Source organism: Urocampus carinirostris, chromosome 10 (genome assembly GCF_059441175.1).
Source record: "Urocampus carinirostris isolate Australia breed hairy pipefish chromosome 10, RoL_Ucar_1.0, whole genome shotgun sequence".
In the NCBI taxonomy this organism is placed as follows: domain Eukaryota; kingdom Metazoa; phylum Chordata; class Actinopteri; order Syngnathiformes; family Syngnathidae; genus Urocampus; species Urocampus carinirostris.
In genome coordinates this window covers 28,348,926-28,371,763 of record NC_142358.1, presented here as the reverse complement: position 1 = coordinate 28,371,763, position 22,838 = coordinate 28,348,926, and the positions used below count along the sequence as shown (strand labels likewise).

Genomic DNA, 22,838 nt, shown 5'->3' with positions numbered 1-22,838 from the left:
ACCATTTAACTGTTTAAAACCAATATATCCAGTGCATTTGTACATCTAAAAATCAGCAGGTATGACCTTGTTCTTGAGACACAGCTGGATGGGGAAGTCCTGGCTGTCCGCCACAGCCTCGCCACCGGGCAACAAGGTGGAAATTACCACTTGAGCGAAAGGTGCCAGGTCCATCACTCGACGGAGAGGTATGGTCAGCTCCCCTTTGTTCTCTGACAGAATTTGAAGCAAGTCACATTGTGAAGATAGAAAACATTTAAAGGCAGTGAATCAGGAGTCTAATATTTCTCTTCTGGAAGGTTTAAAAAATGAAGAAATAGCCGACCGCACAAACATCTGTTTGTTTTGTTTCACACGGAACCATAAAATGTTTTTCATACATTAAGAATTTTCAAAAAAGTATCAGATTGAAGAATACAAGTGGTCACCTTCAACATTGCAAATATTTAAAAGGACACTGAAATATATGACCACTACATGTTACTGTATTGTGTAGTGCAAGAGGAAACGAGTGCTTCAATGCACAAGGGAGACTATACTACGGAGACTCAAAGTGATCAAACGGCATCATTTTTCTTCTCATTTGTCCGCCAAGCTCAGTCTAGGTGATCCTCATCCATGCCTATATTATAGTTCATGTATGTTTGCTTATCTTTCAGAAAATTTTATTGAGTTGATTTTACCATTAAGAGGTGACGAATAAGGCCAATATCCCTTTAATTTGCATGTTCACAAATACGATCAAACCAATTAAACTCTGAAACTGAATACACATTTTTGTCCCCGATTAGATATACATATATTTTACAATAAATCAGTCTTTACGTGAAAGCAGATTGCTATTTTTTGCAAATACTTTACTAGGAAATATTTCATTCGATAACATTTGCTATTGGAGTTTCAAAAAAATGTGATATTCTTTGGATATTAATAATCAGTTAATACAATACATGTATTTATTTCTATGTACTCAGACAGTACGGAATGAATGGTCTGCATTTATATAGCGCTTTTCAAGTCAAGCCAAAGCACTTTACAATGTGCTTCACACTTTCTCATTCACACACCGTTAGCAACTCACTGCTCATTGGGGGCATTAGGGATTCATAGTCTTGCCCAAGGATACATATAACACTGAGGAGACGGGAATCAAACCTGAAACCTCTTGATCCCAAGACGAACACTTTCTCCTGCGCTACTGCCGCACCAGTATATAAAAATAGTAATCTGCTACAGACTGTTAGCCAAGGTATGCTTCAGCGTGGAATTACCAACTTGACATATGTTGGGTGCACATTACGAACATGTCATGATTACTGATTTGATTCACCTGTGCCCTCTCATTTGGCGCCAACCGCCGCTGGTTCCGATTGGCTCCCTGTCACCATTTGAACAGCCCTGTCAATCTCCTGTGGTCAGTCAGTCTGCGAACCTCTGTATACTAAGCAAGCCTTTTTCAACCCTGACTCCTACCTGTCCCGTTTGTCTCCGGCACAGACCAGTTTTGATCCCGACCACGTCTGCTCTCCAGTCCCGGCTTCCGACCAGTTTCTGTCCCTGACACCGCCATCACTCGTTACGGAAGATCCACTTCCGTGTTCCGATCACAAACAGATTGCGAGAGCGACACACTTCCCGCGTCCAGCGAGCACTGGATCGCGGGTGCTGCCCTTCCCCGCCATTTCAATAAACTTGTGAGAAATGTTACGCAATTGGGTCTACCCTTTCTTCTGGACTTGACAGAACATTTGTTAATTTTTCACATAAATCCTCGTGCTTTATTTTTCTTCCAAATCCGATAGAAAAATTTATTTTTTTCCCATTTTACTTTATCTGCCTTAATCATGTACTTTCAATAATATTTACATCTTAACAGATATTTCTTTTAATAACTAATTTGAAGTATTACTACTGTAACTTGAAGACAGGTTGTTAATACTCCAAACTCCAATTTAATAAATGTTTTGCGTCTTTATAGATTCTGGATCTTGATGGTATATGCTTGCGAACTGGACTAGTAGCACTAGCAATAAAATTGTAAAATTTTGGATGGCCTTTTTTAGTTAGAGAATTAACCAGCACTCTTCAACCTATGGAACAATGTGTGAGGAATCGATCCCGTCTCTTGATTCATAGAAATAATAAACAAATTAAATTACATTACCTTCTCCTGGTCTAACAGCCACTGGGATACGACCACCTCGCACCATTGCCCCTTTGGACAACACCTAGGAACAACATGCAAAAAAAATCAAAGTCAATTCTTATCTACCCACACAAACATCCAAAGCTAGTTTATTTAGTGTTCTTGCTACACAATACTGGACTTACCAAGTAGTAAAAATCCAAAGTCCTCTGTCTCTTAAGCTCATCTCCCTGAATGATGTAACGAGCTCGAACCTTGGCGTCTCCATCGCAGGCAATTTTCTCGTTAACCGGCATGAGCTTCAAAAAACTACTACTCTTGGAGTAGAAGACAGAAAGGTGACGGTAGGCGTTTCTGTACTCTGGTCTCCGTATGTTTGGAAGGAATGTATTGTCTTCCTTGTGCTTGGAATTTGCCTGTTAATCCAAGAAAAAAAAAAAGGCGGTGGTCTAATTTAGAATATACGTGGCTAGGTTGAAAATTTGACACAATTAATACTTTTCCTATGTTAGCTTGTACAACAGAATCAAATTGGGCCTGAAAAATCCAGGCCCACAGGTATTAAAGCCCCACCCAGCCCGAGCCAGAGCTATTAACTTGGTATGCAGGACCAAAGACCCAAAGCAAATCTAAAATTTCACATTTTATATGTGAGGACTTGGGAGGAGGAGAGGTGATTTATTTTAACAAATTCAAGCTTGTTTTATTTGTAACAAAATATCAGTTAAACAAGACTGTATACACATTTACACTTTTTATATTCCTGTGTCTGCAATTTTCCATCTTTTTTTCAAGAGTTGATGGGAAAATTCTGACAGTTTGAAAATTGGGCCAGCAGTGTGGTCTTAAGAATCTAGTGCGGCACGTTTAGAACGGGATAGAGAGAAAGAGAAAGACCAAAAAGAACAACTAAAGGAGGATAATTTAAAAAAAAAAAAAAAAAAAAAAAAAAAAAAAAAAAAGTTTGAGAAGCCCGACCCAAACGCAATGATTTACATTTTAGTCAGCATCAGTACGGGCTCCGACTCAAACAAGATCCCACCTCTAGGTTACAGATGTATACCATACTTTGGCAAAAACAGAAACTAACTCGTTCTGCTCAAAATTGTTGAATTAAATGCTAGAGGTTGAATTTATAGTCGAATATTTCCATATCATGCATAAAATAAAGCAGGGGTGTGCAAACTACGACCCGTGGGCCACATACGGTCGGCTAGAAATCCCACCCTACAAATCAAAATGATAAAAATATGATCATATATAGCAGTGGTCCGAAAACCACAGTCCGGTTTAATGCCTGACAGTATTACCGCAACCAGAATAATAAGAATATACAATGTCTCCTTTTGTTCAAGTTCATTGGCTAGCTTGTTGTTCTACTAGAGCCTGTTATAATAAGTATCTGGTCTTAAAATGTGCCAATTGTGCTTCATTTATTTGAATGGTTTATACTATTTTTATTTCATCGTTCGTCAAAGCACTTGAATTTACGGCGATTATTTCAATCTACTTTTAAATTAAATGTATTTGTTGATTGGATGGACTTTGATAATCTGATTGGTTGTTTAAAAAAAAAATACGGCAGTGCCACAGTTACTCAAGTACTGAGTAATTTTGTTCATGAAGTAATTTTTTTTACTTTCTCAAGTATTTGGATGACTACTTTTACTTCTACTTGAGTAATACTCTGAAGTAACAGTACTTTAACTTGAGTAATATTTTGGCTACTCTACTACCTCACTAAAACCATGAAACTTCTTCATATCTCACTTTTAAGGAACGCAATAGCGAGAACGTCACTTAAACCAGTTTGTCTCACATTTGTTGGGAACGTAATAGAACAGTAATGCACATTGTTTAGAAATGTGCGTATCAAAAAGTCATTAACCAACTGCGTCTCTCATTTGTTGGAAATGTAATAAAATGGTAATTCACATTTGAGCAAGTAGCATATTTTGCATTTTCTTCCCAAAATCACTGGAATTGCCAATGTTAAATGCTCTACCGTAAAAATGATTACGCTGAAATGAACTGTCAACTTAACAGATAAGACATGCCATCATCGAATGAGACGTAACACATGAATAAATTGTATTAGAGTTCAATAAACAGATCCCGTTAAGAGGGACGATTCTCGGCACAATGGCGTTGTCACGGCAAATAACAGTAACGAGTTAGATTACTCCGCTACCAAGAATATAACACCGGTAATGACAGCTCCCTTTGTAAATTCACACAACAGTACCCTAAAAAGAACAAAATGGTCGCTACTAACCTCAAGATTCACACCGTTCGTCCATTTTGTGGTGTCCAGGGAAAACGAGGCCACACCATCAGAGTTTGTGGTGAGTTTCACGGTGACGGAGCCGGTGGCTGATAGGTACACAGGCTCATTGGCTACTGGCTTTTTGTCTGGACCGATCATTTTGACCTGCAAGCAAGAGTATCGGGGAACAATGTTTAGCCAATGAAAGTTTTTCTGAGTCTAAACAACTGAGTAACTACCTTTCCCGTAAAGGGCAGGCCAGGCCTGTACGTGTATGGTACATCTTCAAATGTGAGGTCTCTCACGGCGGCGTTTAAGCGTGCCTGGCCTTTGCCAGTCAGGACTACTCCTATTTGAGAAACACAATTAATAAGGTTTTGAGTTTTACCAGTGGCGGGCTGTCAGAGTCAGGGAGACCCTCTCTGCTGGCGTAAAAATGTTCCGTTTATTATATTTTGTCCATGAATGCCTATTGAATAATTCCAAATTGTGAGTAGCTTCCCTTCATTGCGCTGCTTTCAGATGGCTGTTTTCATTTTCAAGCATTAAACCGGTCACATTTCATTCATTACTTGTTGCCAGGGTCAAAAACCTACCTAGAGGCCTTCACAATCAGTTTTGAAGGCCCTGTAACAAAACAAGTGTCGATAAAACTTGATTTAACCAATAAGATTTAAAGTTGTAAAACCAGGGTCTTCTAGTCGGCGAAACTGATTAGCTAGGGGGACAGTAATGCACCAAAGGGATGTTGCCAACCAGCATTAAACTTGAAGAGGGCAAAGTAGAATAGTTGGATAGTAATGGATTGTACTTGGCAGAGCTAGCAAACCATTTTTAGCAAGCTGCACGAGCAAATATGGTGTTGTGTTGATTTTTGTCAAACCACAATGGCTGAAGAAGAAACTGATTTAGTTGAAGATTGACTGTCAAAGCAATTTTCAAGACAGACTAAGAAAAGCTGGACGTCATTAAGAATGGCTGAACAACTCTCCGAAGCTAGCCCATCACAAGTTCATGTCAAGGACACAATGAAAGTACTGGATCAAAAAACAAAGGACACTACGTAGAGGTTATTTCATTGCCAAGAGAACACAAATTTACATCACCTGTCCACTAATAAGTGAAAAAGGGAAGATGGATTTTGTGTACAAATAAAAAGTACATTTGGTGAGTTGAATGTGGCTATATTCCTATATAAAATTGCAATTTATGAGGTTATTTCTATATGTCGTAGCTGCAGCAAAGGTATAGTTTTCTTGATTCAGAGGTAGCACTACTAAAGGCCCAGGTGTACAGGCAACATGAACTCAAACTTTTCAAAAGCTCACCTGTGCCACTCTCCTGCAGTTCAGCATTCACTTCAAATACATCGTCATACATGTACAAGTTGAGGCCAAAATCTGCCAAGCTCACAACTTGTGTAGCGCAGCCTTTGTCATCGGTCTGAAAGTGGAACATATTCCTTTTTCAGACTCTGAAAAAGAAATGAATCGCTGCAACTCACCATTAGTTTAAATGTCTTGCATAAGTTGGAGTCTATCCGAGATCGCCAGAAAAACTGAAACGCATTCCTACAAAACTCTGCCTTGACTGAGCCAACAACTGCTTTTCCGTATGTGTATCTGGACAGAGAAAGAATCATTTCATTAGTCAGTTGTGGACAAAAGTATTATAGAAGTAGTAGATAATGAATTTTATTGTTGAATATTGTAGCTAGATATGTTTTTTCCAACATAGAAAAGCATCTCTAATATCTCCTGAGAGTCACGCATGCGCAATCGAGCAGTAACATAAATATGAATAAATGGCAGTGTCAACATCAACTAACTCTAAGACTTTTGAAAGTTCCAAATAAGGAAAATAAATTAGTTGCAAAGTTTGCAAAACAAACCTGGACTATCATGGCAGTAGCTCTGTGACGCATTTTATTTTAAAAGCACGCCGTACAGTTAACCGAAACAGTCTGACTCGCCTCTGTTAGATTCAGGTAACGTTCAAGCTAATTGAAACATGTCATTGTAACCCTTTCAGGTATATAGCTTGAGCTTTAAGCCCAACAGCCTGACAAACTTATTTTAAAGTATATGCATGCAGTCCAAAGAACAAACGTCAGTTAAAACCATATGATTTTAAACTATTGAGAATCATGTACTTTTGTTACAGGCTATGTACTTGACTACTGAATGTACTTCATAAAATGACATAGTATTTGCTTTACTGTTCTACTGTTGCTAATGAGCCTGTTCTTGGTTAACTGGGATTAAGAAATGTTAACTTAATTTTTTAAATTCAAGTGTCTTAAATGTCTTTGGTATCCATTTTGTAAAACATTCTATGCAACAGGACTAGTTAGAAATGGCACTCCAGGATAAGAATAATTGAATTGTATTTGCCCGTCCTGAAAATAAATGTATACAATTTTAGTAATTCATCTATGTCTGCACTGATTGGATTCGTACCAAAAATATAAACCCAGAGTATTATAAATAAAAGACATTTTTTTCAGGCAGTGGTCAGATGGTTAGTGCGCAGCCCCACTGTGGGGAGGTCCAGGGTTCAAATCCAGCTACCGCAGCCTGCCCGGGAAGAGTTTGCACGTTCTCCCCATCCCCGTGTGGGCACTCATTTCCTACCACATTTCAGATTCATTGGCCGGTCCAAATTGTCTAGGTGTGAATGAGTGGGTGAGGTGTGTCTGTCTGTCTCCCCTACCCACCGCCCGAAGATAGCTGGGATGGGCTCCAGCACCACGTGCAACCCTAGTCAAGATAACCGGCTGGGAAGATTGATGGCTTTTTCATCTTGACCATTATTCTTGTGTTCATGATCATTTGCCACACATATAATTCAATTTCATGCCACATTTAAGAACAGGTTAAAAATTTCCAAATTAATTGATCACTAATTGTTAACAGTGACAAGTTGACTATCAAAACAGTCTATATTTCTGTTTGCTCAATTATAAAGGAAAGAAAAGAAGTTAGAGACTATTGATAACTTATGTTTCACAATTTGCATTGACAAAATACATACTTTCCACAAATCTTCAGCGTGACCTCTTTATCCAAGATTGAAATAAGCTCTGGGAGTTGAACAGTTACCTCAAACTTGGGCAAAACTAGAAGAAAAACAATGTTTGGAATAATAGACCAATGGAGTTTCAAACAATCCAAACAGTTTTACAACTAAAGCAGACCGTATTCTTTGATCTCGAAGCTGTGGGAGACTTTCTCTCCTTTGTCAGTGGTGGCAGTAATGACGTAGGTTCCTTGTGGTGCTTCTGGAATTATGGGATGCGAAAGATCCAGAATTCCATTGGTAACAATTTGATCCAACCACTGAGCAATTCGATTGGAATTGGGATCCTGCAAGAAGACAAAGTTTGGTCAGGAAAGTCATCAAATTTGTGAAGAACATCTCAGGCAATACTGTACATCGCCAATCAAAGTGCCGTTTAAAAACATCCAGTGAAAAAGACAATAAAATCCCCCCCTTTATCCTTTCCCAACAATACAAAATACATAATACAGACTCAATGATCTGAACCCAGAAAGGTATCATGACAGGGTTTAATACACTGAATAAGACTAATGCCGATGGGTTAGTTGAGCTTAAAATGAAAATCTTACCTGGAGCTCCACCACTGTGTACTGAAAAAGAACATGTAAAAGAAGTCAAACTCTAGTCACACAGGTAAATAACATTCTCAAGACAAAATGTGACTCATTTTGACCCATTTGCATTCTTTAATAACTTCTTAATGTTGGGACAAACATTGTTCAAAATCCCCAAAACATTAGAATCTTACCAGCCTGTCAATGGAGATGAAACTGGTGTCCATAGAAACAATTCGGAACTTCACTGTAAAGGACGGTATGAAAAAAAGGATAAAAAGTGATCAATTGTTTACTCATTGCGCGATTTATCATACATTGTGTTTTTCATTCTGATTGTCAAAATAGTCGCCATGCCCTTTTCTGCTTGTGTGTCAAAGTCTGATTTGTACACCTACATAAAACCGCTTGACAAACCTACATATTACGCATGCTCAAATCTTTTTTAACTTCAAGTTTCTCTATCATGTCAACAAAATGTTCTGGACTGACAAAAACACCAAAAGGCAGAGGCAGATTCTTTTGCCAATGAAGTTGGACTTCTTGACCCGCTAAACTTGCTCCCTGCCACTTTTGAAAAATGTTTGATAATGGAAAAAAAGATGGTTTCTGTAAAATAGTAACAGAACAGATTCTTAGTGTTTTCCAATTAATAGAAACATACAGTATGCGTTTCCTTCCTTATATGGTTTATATAAGGCTATTCATTGATGCGACTCCGAACATATTTAGTTTGTTTTTTTGGAGTTGCCAAAAGAAAAGTAAATGCAGTTTTCCCTAATGTCCATATGATGGCGACTAAGTATCATATCAAGTAAAGTGGATCATGTTAATACTGGTGTACAATAAAGCGACAAGATTTTTTTAAAATTATGATTACTTTATTTGTTAAGCATATAATTGAGCCTGTAAATTGGATTTGTCATTTGCTTAAATGTATAGTTGAGTATTTAATATAAATAAAGGTTTTCACTTCGTGAGTTTTAGCTATCATAAGGACCTTTTTCGGACACAACCCCCAAAAGCTCCCTGTACAGTAACCTAAGTCAAACCATTCTCTATTGGACTGGCCCTTATTAGTCCACTCTAGAGTATGAAGGAATAACAATCTGATGTGATCCATATCTGTGAACCGCCATTTTGAGGGTTGGTGTGGAGGGATGATATTAATGTGGCTGAGGCTAGGCTCTAGAGACCATTCAGAGCAGTGCTTCAAAAAGCAGGTAAACTTTAATTGAGCCTTAAGCAACTTTCATGTAATCATCCCTTGACCGAAAGTCTAAAAACATAAAAAAATGGGTGGATTTTACTTCTTAACTCACATATTACAAAACAGTATTGATGAAATCACTTTGTACTAGTGGTGGCCCACATAATCTATTTTTTTCAGGAAATCTTTTGGGCTCACTCCCACTTAAAAAGAGAACCATATACATGTGAAATAGTAATATGCTTTCGAAGAATACATGCATTTAATTGCCTCTAATCTTGAATGCTTTACCAAAAACAATATTAAGGCTATTCTTACCGGTCTGTCCAGGTTTGTAGATGGGTTTATCAGTCTGGACAATATGGACGAAAGCAGGCGGCAAAATGAGGATTTTGGTCTTTTTGTTCATGGTTTCCTCCTTCCCTTTCACATCCACGTTGATGGTTGCCACAGTTTTAGCGGGGACTGATGGGACCTAAAGTGTCAAATGCAGAGAATGGAAACATTGTACACAATTGAGTAGAGAGGTAGGAAAGAGCTGTAGAAATATGAGGATCACCAGTCTTGTCAAGAAAAGGGATAGGTGGATAATTAGACATACTGTAAATTCCACACACTGCAGCTTACAAAACGATGTGACTATCATTTTTTTTTTCTCACAAAGCTGTGGTGCCCGTTGGGACCCAGCGGCTACGCGACATTATCGCCCAAAAACATTCAAGCCGGACACTGGTTTATAACTTAGGCGTACGCGATAGTTATCGGGCTTAAAGTCATCGGCTCAATAACAGCCTGATATGATGTCAACGTTTTTGTTCCAAAAGGAAAACCATCACTCTAAAATCTGCAATCATATTTCAAGCCTTAATGAATGATTTTTTTGTGAGGACTCGGGATGAGGAGGGGTGTGTTGGGCCTACCCCGAATTTAAGATCTTACCTTTATCTCCTCTCCATCACTTAGTCATGTACGCAAGGGATGGGAGATTTTAAGATCAGTTGCATAGCTCAGCGTGTGTATAGGCTGTTGTGATTGTACTTCTGAATTTTAGTCAGTACAGTACATCGAGTTTTGTTTTGTTATTCTGTTCACACTCCTGTATATATGTGAATGCCAATTCAGTCAGCAAACGAGAGTCTTAATCGCTGCACAATGTGTTACTTTACTGTATTAAACATTTCCCTGCTTTTTCAAAATGAATAAAATCGATGCGGATCACCACAATTTTGAGGCTCCCAAGAGCCAAGAGATCCGCAGGTTCGAGAGCCTTCTCCATTTGGGCCCCGGTGCTGTGGAATGCTCTTCCCCCTGATATTTGATCTGCAACCGCAGTGGAAATGTTTAAATCTAAGCTTAAAACACTTCTATAGCATATGAATAAGCTATATTTATGTTGACAATATATATTTGTTATTCAAACAGCCATTACAGCCTGGTCATTCTGGAAGGGGGATTACTTCATGTGCAGTCCCTGCTCTATGTTCTTCATTTTCCTCATGTTGAGGTTTGAGTTTTTCCTTGCCCTCATGTAGGTTTTAGATCACAGGATGGTCTGGTTTGCAATAATATTTGGTTTGTGCAGCCCTTTGAGACTCTTTGTGATTAGGGCCTATACAAATAAACATGACTTTACTTTAAGCCTGCGGTTTAAAATCTAGTTAAACAACTGTAATCAGTTTTAGAAGGGGACAAAAACAAAGTTGAATTTCTTTCTTAGATTTACCCAGGCGGCTTTTAATCAGGTGCAGTCTGCAGTCCGAAATTTACAGCACTTGGGGCGATGACCAACTTACTTTAAACTTCAGACACTTTGACAATTCTCCTCTGACATCCTGCTTCATGATGATGGTGCTTTGTTTGCCTATATTCAGGGTGATAGTCAACACAACGGGCTCCGTTGGTTCCTTGATGACGGCGCAAAGTTTTTCCTCAGATGCTCCTCTCATTTGGGAGACCACCGTCACTGCAAAGATGCTGCATGGATCCATAGAACAAAAAAGTTACGATAGGAAGCATCTCAGGTACTGCAAATGAAGACATAATTATTGAATTATGAGGGCATCCATACAAAGTGGAAGTTTTGGGTAATTCTAATTAGCTTCACGATTCAGATTTTTCCCCTCAGAAATCTATAAATGTCTTTACTGTGTAGCAAATCACAGAAGAATGAAATACACTATAAACCTGCATAACAGTGTCATAGCTAGGCTTCTTACACTTTAGACTTGAGGATATTTGTGTTGATGAGTCAATTGAGACAATATATTTTAGCATTCACATCAGTGTCCAGTGTTCCTAGGAACTAGGGTCCACGTGTGTCCTGGTCATCAGATACTGATATTACAAAAATAACTGGGAAATGCAATAATAACTTCAAACATAAAGAACAAACGGAAATTTTGCTGATACTATGTATTTGATAGATAATTGAAACTTTTCTTCCACTGAGAGGTATATCTCTAGTTAAAACAACTAATGAGTCCTTTAAGAAGGGAACCATTATACCGTTTTCACAAACTAGAGGACCTTATACCAAGTGGCATTTGGGCAAGTAGGAAACCATTGATTAACAGTATTTAGTGGATAAGGTCAAGGGGTCTTATTCATGGGCACCGGGGTGCCCTCTAAGGAGAGCTAAGGTGCCGGCGGACCTGTACTGAAAATAGCTCATCAGTGCTGGGTCATTGTGTTATTCTAGTAAAATGTTTTTATTTAACCCTACTTCTTATAATTAACCTGGTAGTAAAACGGTAGTGACGTAGTAACAACAAGTTATTTTTTCCAGGAAAGCATATCAAACTGGGTTCCTGTTGCGCCAATTAGTAACAAAAAGGAGCTCTCGATTGGAAAAAGGTTGGAGACTCCTTGAAGCAATAAGAAAATTATCTAATGTTATTTCCATTTGTTTTTTATTCTGCTCGCATACAATAAAGAATACTGTTCTGTATTTACTATTGAACATCTGCCTAGAATGCTATAGTTGTTCATTTCTTTGACCATCATTGAGAGTATGCCTTATTGACCAATCGTGTTGATGTTTACACACTCTATGGCTATAACATTTGATACAAATAGCTCAGTGGAGGAACTTTAGAGTTGACATTTTGCCATCTTGAAGGTTTTTGTACAGTCCTCTTCTGTTCTCTTTGAAAGCCCAAAATGCATTGATTTTCTATCTCCTTATTTCAAGTGTCAACCAAAAACGCATCAATCAAAGAGTACCAAGAAGAAAAACAATATACTGATTCAGTTGCACAACTTATTCTACTTACGTGTCATTGAGATGAGCTGATGAGGCCTGTTGCCACAAGGTTGATGCAAGTATGACCACCAAGGTGTGGAGGACTGATGCCATGGTTGCTCAGCACCAGCAGGGCGACCTACGAAAAAGTCTATGAGGCTTTCTGCACCAGTGCACTCAAGCACTGATGGAAACCTTTGAGAATTTGCTTTTTATAGGCTATGGTTCCTTCTCCGCTCTGTTGCCAGACGGGTTTTTTCCCCCAAAAGAACAAACTGGATTATCCTGCTGTCAGTGGAGAGAGAGAACTTGTGAGGAATTTGAAAGATGTAAGAATATTTGATTTAATAATTCAATGATTACAGATATGGGTGGTGCAGGAGGGTAACCTTTGACATTGTGTCTCAAGAATGCTGCATACCTAATTTCCTTTTCATCAAATAACGTCTTCATCTCTATTCATCAGTAATATCGTACCACCAATCACTATTGAGGATCTACATATGTATTGTATTCCAAATTGACTCTTTATGTCTTTTATACTCTCTATTGAACTTTTCAACCTGTTTAAGAAGAGCGTGATCTTAATTGGGGTGATGGTTCAAGGTCAGTAAGTTAACAGGCCAATGCTTTAGAATGTCCTCATGACTGCATGTTAGATTGCTGTTTGATGTTACTGCAAACCAGGGGTCAGGAACCTTTTTGACCCAAAGAGCCATAAAAGCAAAAAAATGTTTTACAAAGAAAGAGGCACATCATATTTTTCAGACAAAATTGGAAAAACTGCCAAACACACTCTCTAGACAAAAGCTAATTTTTTAGCACATTTTATTTCACTGTGTGTCATATGATTTAAATCAAATGTATGAAAAGATAATGATGTCAAATCCTGTTTCCCAAATCAATGTAAATGTGCCATTTACAATTTATCTTCCACCTTCAGTTAAGAGTGTTGAGGCATTTTTTTTCAATGATGTTTGTCCTTAATAACGGTTTCAAAACAATGTGCATGCAAAGTTCTTCTGTAAAAATGTCACAAATTACTGCAAACAATAAGCATATCGGCATATTCACTTTCAGTGTAGACTGCACTGAGCGAGAGAGAGAAGGTGCCTTGCGCTGTGTGCAGGGATCCGCCCACCTGTACTGCTCACCCAATCAGTCGTTTGCCAGCGTTTTTATTTATCAGTTTAAATGGTTTCTTATCGAACTTCTGTATCAAGTTGCTCCGGCTTTAAATGGACCAAAATCGGGATGAAATCACTTGACTTTGGAACGCCACAGAGATGTGCAATAGTTGCATTTTATTTCGGAACCATATGTACTCATGAAGAGAGCCATATATGGCTCCCGAGCCATGGGTTCCCTACCCCTGCAGTTTAAACATACAAAGAACGAACTGAGATCCATTCTTTGAAGCCACTCCATTATTGTACAAGTACTGACTAACCATACTGCAGCAAATCTGGACAATACGCTTGTTGCACAGGCTCGACTGGTCCCTTGAGTGGCTCAGGGCATTTGCTCACGTATGGGGAAAGCCCCAGTCCATCGCTCAGGGCCAAAATCATTTGTGGTCCTTTTCTTTGGGATATTTGAGCATTCCAATGTTATCTGTTGGCCAGAGGAACTGGTGTGACCAGTCGCTTTACGTCTGACAATTTGAGTGATCGGGCCTTTCTGCATGCTTGATTTCACTGGGAACCAATAGAACACATGTGTCGAACTCATTGACCGCAGGGCCAAATGTGGGTGCCACCAATGTTCCCGCATCCGCGCACTACCCAGAGCTTTTCCGCGCACAAGAAAATCTAGCCAGCTCACAAAATGAGGTCTCGAAATTGCTAATTAAAAAGCGAATTAAGTCAAAGTTCCAGTGCATGAAGGTAAAAATACACGGGTTCCCCTGACGCTGTGTTCTAAATGCGATATGTTGAAGTCAAGGTCGAAGTAGAACAAAGTTGAGTAAAGTCAGTAGAGTTTTTCAAGAACCGGCTTCTTCGGCTCGGCTCACTAAAAAGAACCGGCTCCCAAACTGCTCTTTAGGTTGTTTTTGCTTCTTTAATCCCTACACGACCAGTTATGTAAAATTGTGCACAAAATGACTTAAAGGAAGGGGGGGGGGAAACAAAAGAGAAAAATACCGAAATTAAGAACTAGTGAAAGCTAAGAAAAAAAGCAGGAAAAGCAAATAAGACAAGATTTTTTAAAAGGAATTAAAAAAAAAAAAATAGAAAAAGGAAAAAGTTTGTGTTGCATTCAAATAATTTCCAATTATATCAAGATAATCTTGTTGCCAACATTCTACTTCCACTAAAAGTGTAATTAAATACAGTTCTGTATCGTGCAACTGACTAAATAAGCCCCCAAAAAAGTTATACGACAAAAGATACTAGGAATAACAAATGATGTTTGTAGGCCCTGCAACCTTTGCAATCTTACATTAGTCAATTCATTCAAAAGTGAAAAATTAATTCTGCATTGGCGGAAACTCAGAAAAATGTAACGTGATGTTAAGTTATGGACATGTTTGATAATGACTTAGTTGCCACACTTGGGGTTGCTGTTGCTCACTGTTGTTTCAAGCGTTGCTCACCGACTGAACGCTCTGACCCGTGGAAAATTAGAGGGAACATTGCCTGCCACATCATTGTATTTGTCCCATAAGAGTAAAATGTCTGAGCATCCAAAAACAATGGGGGAAAAATAACACCAACCAATAACCAAAAACTACATTTACACAGTGCTTGCCGACTACGATAGCCGGAAAGCGATGGTTTAGTGCCACAACACACCAGCATATCCTTATCGATGAGTAATTGAGAAATAGATGCTCCTAAAAATGTGCAAGACTATTTTTTTCTCATACTTATCGGTAATTCGATTGAGCTAAAAATGAGTCGTCTGTCTCTGTGCCCTGTAATTGGCTGGCAACCAGTTCAGGGTGTCCCCATGCTCACTGCCTGAAGATGGCTGGGATGGGCTCCTGCAACCCTACTCAGGATAAGCAAAGCAGATAATGAATGGATGGAATTATCCATAACTCTACATATGACTGGCACGGTTTCCATGGCGCCCAATTGGCCTCGCCCGTGTGTCGCCAGCTGGAGCTCGTTCCCTGCTATTTAAACCCAGTCGTGTCACTCTCCTTTTGTCAGTCCGTCTGCAAATCGCTGTATACTAGGCAAGCCTTTTTCGACCCCGACTTCCGCCTGTCCCATTTTTGCTCCAGTTTGTCGGCTAAGACCCGTTTTGATCCCGACCACGTCTGCTCGCCTGTCCCGGCTTACGACCCGTTTCTGACCCCGACCACGTTTTTTCCTCCCAGTCCCGGCTACCGACCAGTTTTTCCGTCCCCGACACTGCCATCGCTCGCGACAGAAGATCCACTTTGGTGTTTGGATCACAATCCGAGTACGAGAACGACTTGCTTCCCGCGTCGAGCAAACATCGGATTGTGGGCGCAGCCCTTCCTCTTTCCTTCAATAAAACTTGGAAACGTTACGCAATTGGGTCCTTTTTCCGTCCTGGTCCTGACAATGACATCCATTTGTGCTTGAATCTATATTTGCTAGTATTTTGAGCTACTTTTCCCCCAATACCAAAAAAATTCATACATGGCCACGTAAAAGCATCCAACTTAACCCTAAATAGTGATAAAACTTTCCTGATAATTAGCAACAGATTCAAATTGCAATTGAACAGAAATAATACAGAAACCAGAGACAGACGAGATCGATAACGAAAATAACAGGAGAAACTAGACGGGAACCAAAACTGGAGAAACTAACCAACAAGACAAAAATAGACAGAAGTGGAACCCGAGATTAAACAGTGCAAAAATAAACAAGAACAATACCGGACTGGAGATATCACAGGAAACCAGGACTCTACTCAGAACCCACTTCTTCTGGGGCACAAGTCAGTATGACGGGCTCAAACTGAAGCAAGAGAGCGCTGAGCTTTATATAAACAGAGAGTCAATCTCTCAACTAGCCGCAGCTGCCACCACACGGGTGGGGCTAATTGGGCACCATGGCAACCGTGACACACACGGCGCGGCCAATTAGGCGCCATGACACGGTGTCGCCCACGCCTACTATGATCACAGAGCAAAAGGGATAAAAGCAATTCAATTGTTATTTAAAACAAAACAGAAACATTCAGGTTTGCATGAAATATGCAAACGACAATTTACTGAACAAATGTATTTTATATTTCCATACAGAAGCCTTTTTTAAGTTTTAGCCACGTGTGGAAATGCTTTACTTATGTTCAGTGGTCCCTCTCAGCTGCGCGCGTGCGCAATTGCGCACTGCTCGCACATTCTCAGCGCACAAGAAAATCTAGCCAGCGCACAAAAATGAGGGCTCAAAATTACTAATTAAGAAGCGACTTAAGTCAAAGTTACAGTGCATGAAAGTAAAAATACACGGGTTCCCCTGACCTTGTGTCCTAAATGCGGTATTTTGAAGTTTTCGAACGAAGTTGAAAAGTAAAGTTAGTAGAGTTTGTCAAGAACCGGCTTCTTCGGCTCGGCTCACTAAAAGGAAGCGGCTCTTTCGGGTCCTAAACGGCTCTTCAGGTTGTTTTTGCTTCTTTAATCCCAACATGACCAAATATTATGTAAAACTATGCACAAAATGACTTAAAAGAAGGGGGAAATAGAACAAAAAAGAAAAAAATACCAAAATGAAAAAGTAGTGAAAAGCTGGGAAAAAAAGAAACAAAAGGAAGATAAAAAAGAAGGAAAATTTTAGAAAAAAAGCCAGAAAAAAAAGAAAAGAAAGAAACGTAGGAAAAAAGTAAACGGAGAACAAAAAGAAAAAAGTAACAGCTCGGAAAAAATAAACACAATGAGACTTTTTTTTTTAAAGGAATTTAAAAAAAGTTAAAAAAACACGGAAAAAAGAAGAAAAAAGTTTGTGTTGCATTCTAATAATTTCCAATTGTATCAAGTGAATCTCGTTGCCAACATCGTACTTCCGCTAAAAAATGTGACTAAGTACAGTACTGTATCTTGCAACCGACTAAATAAGCCCCCAAAATTGTTAATATTATGCGACAAAATATATCAGGAAAAAAGAAGAAATGGATATCTTGTGAAAGAACGACGTTTGTAGGCCGTACAACCTTTACAATAGTACATGAGCCAATTCATTCAAAAGTGAAAAATAATTTTGCATTGCCGGAAACTCAGCAAAATGTAACTTGATGTCAAGTTTTGGACATGTTTGATAATGACTTAGTTGCCACACGTGGGATTGCTGTTGCTCACTGTTGTTTCAAGCGTTGCTCACCGACTTTGTGTGAACGCTCAGACCCGAGGAAAATTACAGGGAACATTGCTTATGTTGCAGAAATGACATAGGTGGCTGTTTGGGGTTCTCTCCACTAGAGGGGATTAAATACTTGTTCTTTATAAGAATGATGGTTGTGCCGCTATACTTTTTGTCTAACCTAAGTTAAAATTAAAAAAACAAAGATCATAGCCCTCTAGCATCCTTTTTTCAACAAGCTGAATCAAATATAAGGATATTTATTTTCCCAGTGTCCACAAAAGTGTTCTAGCCAACTTTTTCTGTAATCCGCTGCAAAAAGTCATTTGGCCATCATAATGGAACTAGTGAGGGCCAATGGCTGGCCGTGCATTTTACACCTAAGCCTTCAGCTCCAGTCTGTATTAGTGATGTGTTGTTAGCGAATATAACAGCTTCATGAGCCGGCTAGCTCAGGAGGTAGAGCGCTCGTCTTGGGATCAAGAGATCGCAGGTTCAATTCCTGCTTCCTCTGTGTTATATGTTGAAGTGTCCTTGGGAAAGACACTGAATCATCTTACCTCTAGGTTGAAAGTGGTCGGTCCGTCAACAAATCTCCGCACTTGCAAGGCAAGCATTTTGACTCTGGCTCCGATGTGTTTCAGTATCCTGCTCGTTATCGATGCCGTCCTTCCGGTATCTTGTATTTTCTATCAATCCCTGATCCAAGCCCTGCCATACCGTATCCTGTATCAATCCCGTCTGTCCCGTCCTCACCTGTATCCTCACCGGATAGTCTCTGGCTACTAACCCCGTTCTGTCGATCGACCACGCTCCGATCTCGCGCTCCGGCTCCTTGACCCATTTTTGCACATCGACCATGCCCCGATCGCACTTCCTTCTCTACTCGTTTCCGCATTCTGACCACGCTCGGATCTCATGGGCTTCCTGCTTCTCCTGCCCAGCGATCGCAGAATCACTGGTGTTTGTTTTCCTGCGCCTGACTTCTCCAATCCCGCAATAAAGCTTGTTGTGAAACGTTACGCCTTTGGGTCTACCCTCTGTTCTGGCTCTGACAGCTTCATATTCTTTAGTTCAGCAGAGAGGGTTTTGCAGGCTCTGAGGGCCCACCACTGGTAAGGGCCTATGAAGATGTTTTCCGTTTTAATGTTATCCTACATATTACTTATTTTTATATTTTTATACCTACTACTGCATCCTACATATTTAATGGTCATGGGTGTATCAGTTTCTTATGGCGTAACGGCTCTTTCGGCCCAGCTCCATAAAAAGAGTCGTCTCCGGCGGCTCCCAAACTGCTCTTTAGATTTGTTAGCACTTTCGCCTAACAGGCAAAAGGTCCCCGGTTCAAGACCCGGTGGAAACATAAGATGGCCAGGAGAGGGATGGGCGCCACCAAGCTGTACTTGCCCAAGACACACCACAAGAAATGGTGCCCCTACGACCGACCGATCGAACGAGGGAGCACTCGGCCAATGGTTTGGATATCCCTCATTTCCACTGAAATCATGGCTGTCTGCGCTTTGATTTATAAAAAAATCAATGTTCATGCCTCAGGCAAAACGGCATCAAAAAGCAATTTTGATATGTCAAAAAAAAACATTTTACATAAAGTATGCTAGGAGTAAATCATAAGTGCAACATGAAAGCTTATTATGCAAATGGTTTGTATCAACGTCAAGAAACGCTGCTGGCTTCACTGGGCCTTCATCCAATTGGAATTGTTTGGTCTTAGTAGCCCAGACTTCAATTTGTTTTGAAAAATTCAGTATGCGGATGTAATAATGCCAAATCTATGATTACACTTCACGTCTCAAAAAGCATTAGAACAGGTAAAATACTTATACCGGGTATCTGCATTGGTGCTAATAAAACCCTTTTATAGGTACTAGTAAAATTTATAAATAGGAAACTGGAAATTTCCATTAATTTACATGAAATTCGAAGGAAAAAAACAGGATCCATCATTGTCAAGAACCAAGACGGAATCTCGGACCCAGTTGCGTTTGTTTCAAAGGAATCTTTATTAGAAAGAGTTGTCGGAACTGGCTTTGGACGCCGGCGTCTGTCGGTCATCAGCCGCTTCGGACGGAATGGCATTTCCGTGACAGGTGGGTGGAATCGGTACAGCTTAGCGGGCAGGTCGATGGCGATGGCGGGAGAGCAGGTCGAAAACGTGGAACGGAAACAGGTCAAAATCAGAAGGCAGGCAGGAATCAAGCAAGAGTAGTCTTTGGTACTTGGTAATCTGGCAAAACACACAGGAATACAGAAGTACGGTCTGACGTCCTTCTCTGGACGCTGACCGCTTAAGAGGAGAACGTCAGCCAATCAGAGAGCGCGCTCCAGCACGCCAAATGATTTCCCCCAGGTGACTTCACTTAGGCAATCATGACAATCATGTATTATGTGAAAATCTTTGCAAAAGGAAGACCATTTAATGTCATGATATAATAATAATAATAATAATTTCCTTGTATTGTCATTCTGTGTAACAATGTACACAGAACAAAATGTCGATTGCACCTGACCCGTTGTAGCGAGCCGATGCAGCCGCAGCCAACAGAGGGCAGGTATGTGGTATCAGTATTTATGACTACAGGCGGCATTAGCTCAGAAGGTAGAGTGCTCGTCTTGGGATCAAGAGGTCACACGTTCGATTCCCGGGTTATATGTCGAAGTGTCCTTGGGCAAGACACTGAATCCCTAATGCCCCCAATAAGCAGGTAGGCACCTATTGGTAGACTCCTTATTGGTGTGTGAATGGGTAAGAGTGAAGCACACTGTAAAGCACATTGAGAGGTCTTCATTGACTTGAAAAGCGCTATATAAATGCAGACCGTTTACCATTTACTACTGGGGCGGCACCTAACTATTACTTTAATAATCAATAGATGTTTGATTATTTTTTGATTAATCTGTCACGGACCAGGAACGGAGACGGGACCCAATTGCATTCGCTTTACTTTATTTTAGAAGGAGGAAAGGACTTGCACCCACGATCCGGGGGATCGTTGGTCACGGGTAGCAGATCGCTGGGAACGCGGAAGTGGCATTATCGTGTCGGGCGCAGGCAATGTCGAGAGCGAGGAAAAACAGGTCAATGGCCGGGACGGAGGAGCAAAAACATAAATGGGTCCAGAAAAAAGGTCGGCGACGGGAATCAGACAGAACAACAGGGCAGGATAGAGTCAGCAGTCACAAAAGTTTGCCTAGCGTGTAGCGTAGGTTCACAAACGATCCAAAGAGTGTTGTCAGGAAGGCGGGGGTTTAAAAAGAGGAAGCAGCCAATCAGCGTCCACGGCTGTGCCCAGCATCAGTAATCATGACATAATCGATGAATCAAACGAAAAAAAAACACTTTTAAAAAAGTGTCCTCCTTTTTATTCAAATATTGAATATAGAGCACAAAACAATAGAAACTTCTATAACACGGGTCGGGTCAGACAAAAGCTAATCCTTTAGCGCATTTTATTTTACTTTGTGACGTTTGATGATTTGTAAAATGTATCAAATTATAATGATTCCAGAACATTTGTCCCATATTATTGTCCTAAATAATGGTTTTAAAACAAGGTGCGAGCAAAGTTCTTTTGTGATAATGTCACAAAAGACTGCAAACGAGATGGATACCGACCTATGCAGAGAGCACGGGATGTTTACAGTTTGTTCTGTGGGTTTCATCATAAAATGTCTCAAAAGTGAAGAAATTTAATGAGATTCTATTTAAGGGATTCCTTAGTGACGTACAGCCAAAAGGTACAGGGTATGTTGTAAACTCTAGTCTAAACTATGTCCTACATATGATGGACCGAACCTCGCTAAAATCAGCGTTGCTTTGACTTTGCATGGTTTATGGTCGTCATTGCTTAGTTCATGTTTTGAACTTTTCAATTAAATAGTGAGGCAGCACTGCGGCGCAGTGGTTAGTGCGTGTGCGGCACAGTTCTGAGGTCATGCGATCAAACCTCCTGTGTGGAGTTTGCATGTTCTCCCCGTGTTCCTCCTCCGGGCACTCCGGTTTCCTTCCACATTTCAAAAACATGCATGTCAGGTTACTTGGCCAGTCCAAATTGTATCTAAGTGTGAATGAGAAAGCGAATTGTCTGTGCCCTGCGACTTGCTGGCAACCAGTTCAGAGTGTCCCTTACCCACTGCCCGAGGATGGCTAGGATGGGCTCCAGCACACCCGCGACCCTACTGAGGATAAGCGGTGCAGATAATGAATGAATTACTTAATTAAATAGTGTCTCATCATATCTCCGAGCAGGATGTTCTCATGAAAAGAGCCATATCTGGCTCCTGACCCCGTTTTATAATGAAAAATATTACAAAATCCAAGTGTTTGTCAAATAACTTAACAATAAACAAAAATACATACAAATGAATGCTACGTATATGCAAATTTGTAAGGTACTTTTTTATCAAACACAAAAAAAGGCAACTTCAGAGGAGAATGTGAAAACTTCAAATCAAGAGTACCTCCTGCTTCAAAATACGGTCTTGAGGCGCCCTCTGCCAGACCAAAGTGCTACTACAAGAGGATTACGAAGTTGTTGCGCAACGAAATGGGATATTGAGTCGGCCTTTGCTGGATCGAAGTGGTACTAACAAGCATGTCCCCTCAACAGCCCAATTACACTACAATGTCACGTCGCAATGAAATTCAACACATACAATCGCACAAATCACAATGAATCAACGATTGAATTATTGCCAATGCCTTTAATAATCGATTTTAATCAATTTATTAGATGTTGTCTCAGCACTAATGATTACTCAATACAGGTGGCATGGCGGGTAGGTGGTTAGTGCCAGCCCCCACAGTGCAGAGATTCAGGGTTCAAGTCCTTGACTAAATAGGAATGCTTAATGTTTTTGATGTTTTTCTGTTTTAGAATGGAATAGAATAGAATAGAATATGCCTTTATTGTCATTGTTAAAACATGGGATATATTGTAACTGTCATGATTACCTAATTGGAGCCACCTGGGGTAATCATCTGACGCGCTGGAATGCGCTCCCTGATTGGTTTATGTTCCCTTTTTAAGCACGCTACGCGGAGACCTCTGGGTCTGAGGA

The 22,838-nt window shown here is 40.1% G+C and overlaps 1 protein-coding gene across 1 annotated transcript in view; it reads right to left on the bottom strand.

Moving 5' to 3' along the window:
* The window catches only part of LOC148358596 (alpha-2-macroglobulin-like protein 1), a 38,813-nt gene extending 22,372 nt beyond the window's left edge, over positions 1-16,441 (bottom strand). Inside the window, exons 1-15 of the mRNA XM_088346081.1 lie at positions 16,337-16,441; positions 12,509-12,616; positions 11,030-11,210; positions 9,555-9,711; positions 8,221-8,273; positions 8,042-8,062; positions 7,609-7,777; positions 7,446-7,530; positions 5,917-6,034; positions 5,741-5,855; positions 4,652-4,761; positions 4,422-4,577; positions 2,332-2,562; positions 2,165-2,228; positions 67-212 (exon numbers count right to left, since the gene is read on the bottom strand). Coding sequence (XP_088202207.1) covers positions 67-212; positions 2,165-2,228; positions 2,332-2,562; positions 4,422-4,577; positions 4,652-4,761; positions 5,741-5,855; positions 5,917-6,034; positions 7,446-7,530; positions 7,609-7,777; positions 8,042-8,062; positions 8,221-8,273; positions 9,555-9,711; positions 11,030-11,210; positions 12,509-12,591 — 1,689 coding nt within the window. The 5' untranslated portion in view covers positions 12,592-12,616; positions 16,337-16,441. The remainder of the gene's footprint in view (positions 1-66; positions 213-2,164; positions 2,229-2,331; positions 2,563-4,421; positions 4,578-4,651; positions 4,762-5,740; positions 5,856-5,916; positions 6,035-7,445; positions 7,531-7,608; positions 7,778-8,041; positions 8,063-8,220; positions 8,274-9,554; positions 9,712-11,029; positions 11,211-12,508; positions 12,617-16,336) is intronic.
* Between the last annotated feature and the right edge of the window lie 6,397 nt (positions 16,442-22,838).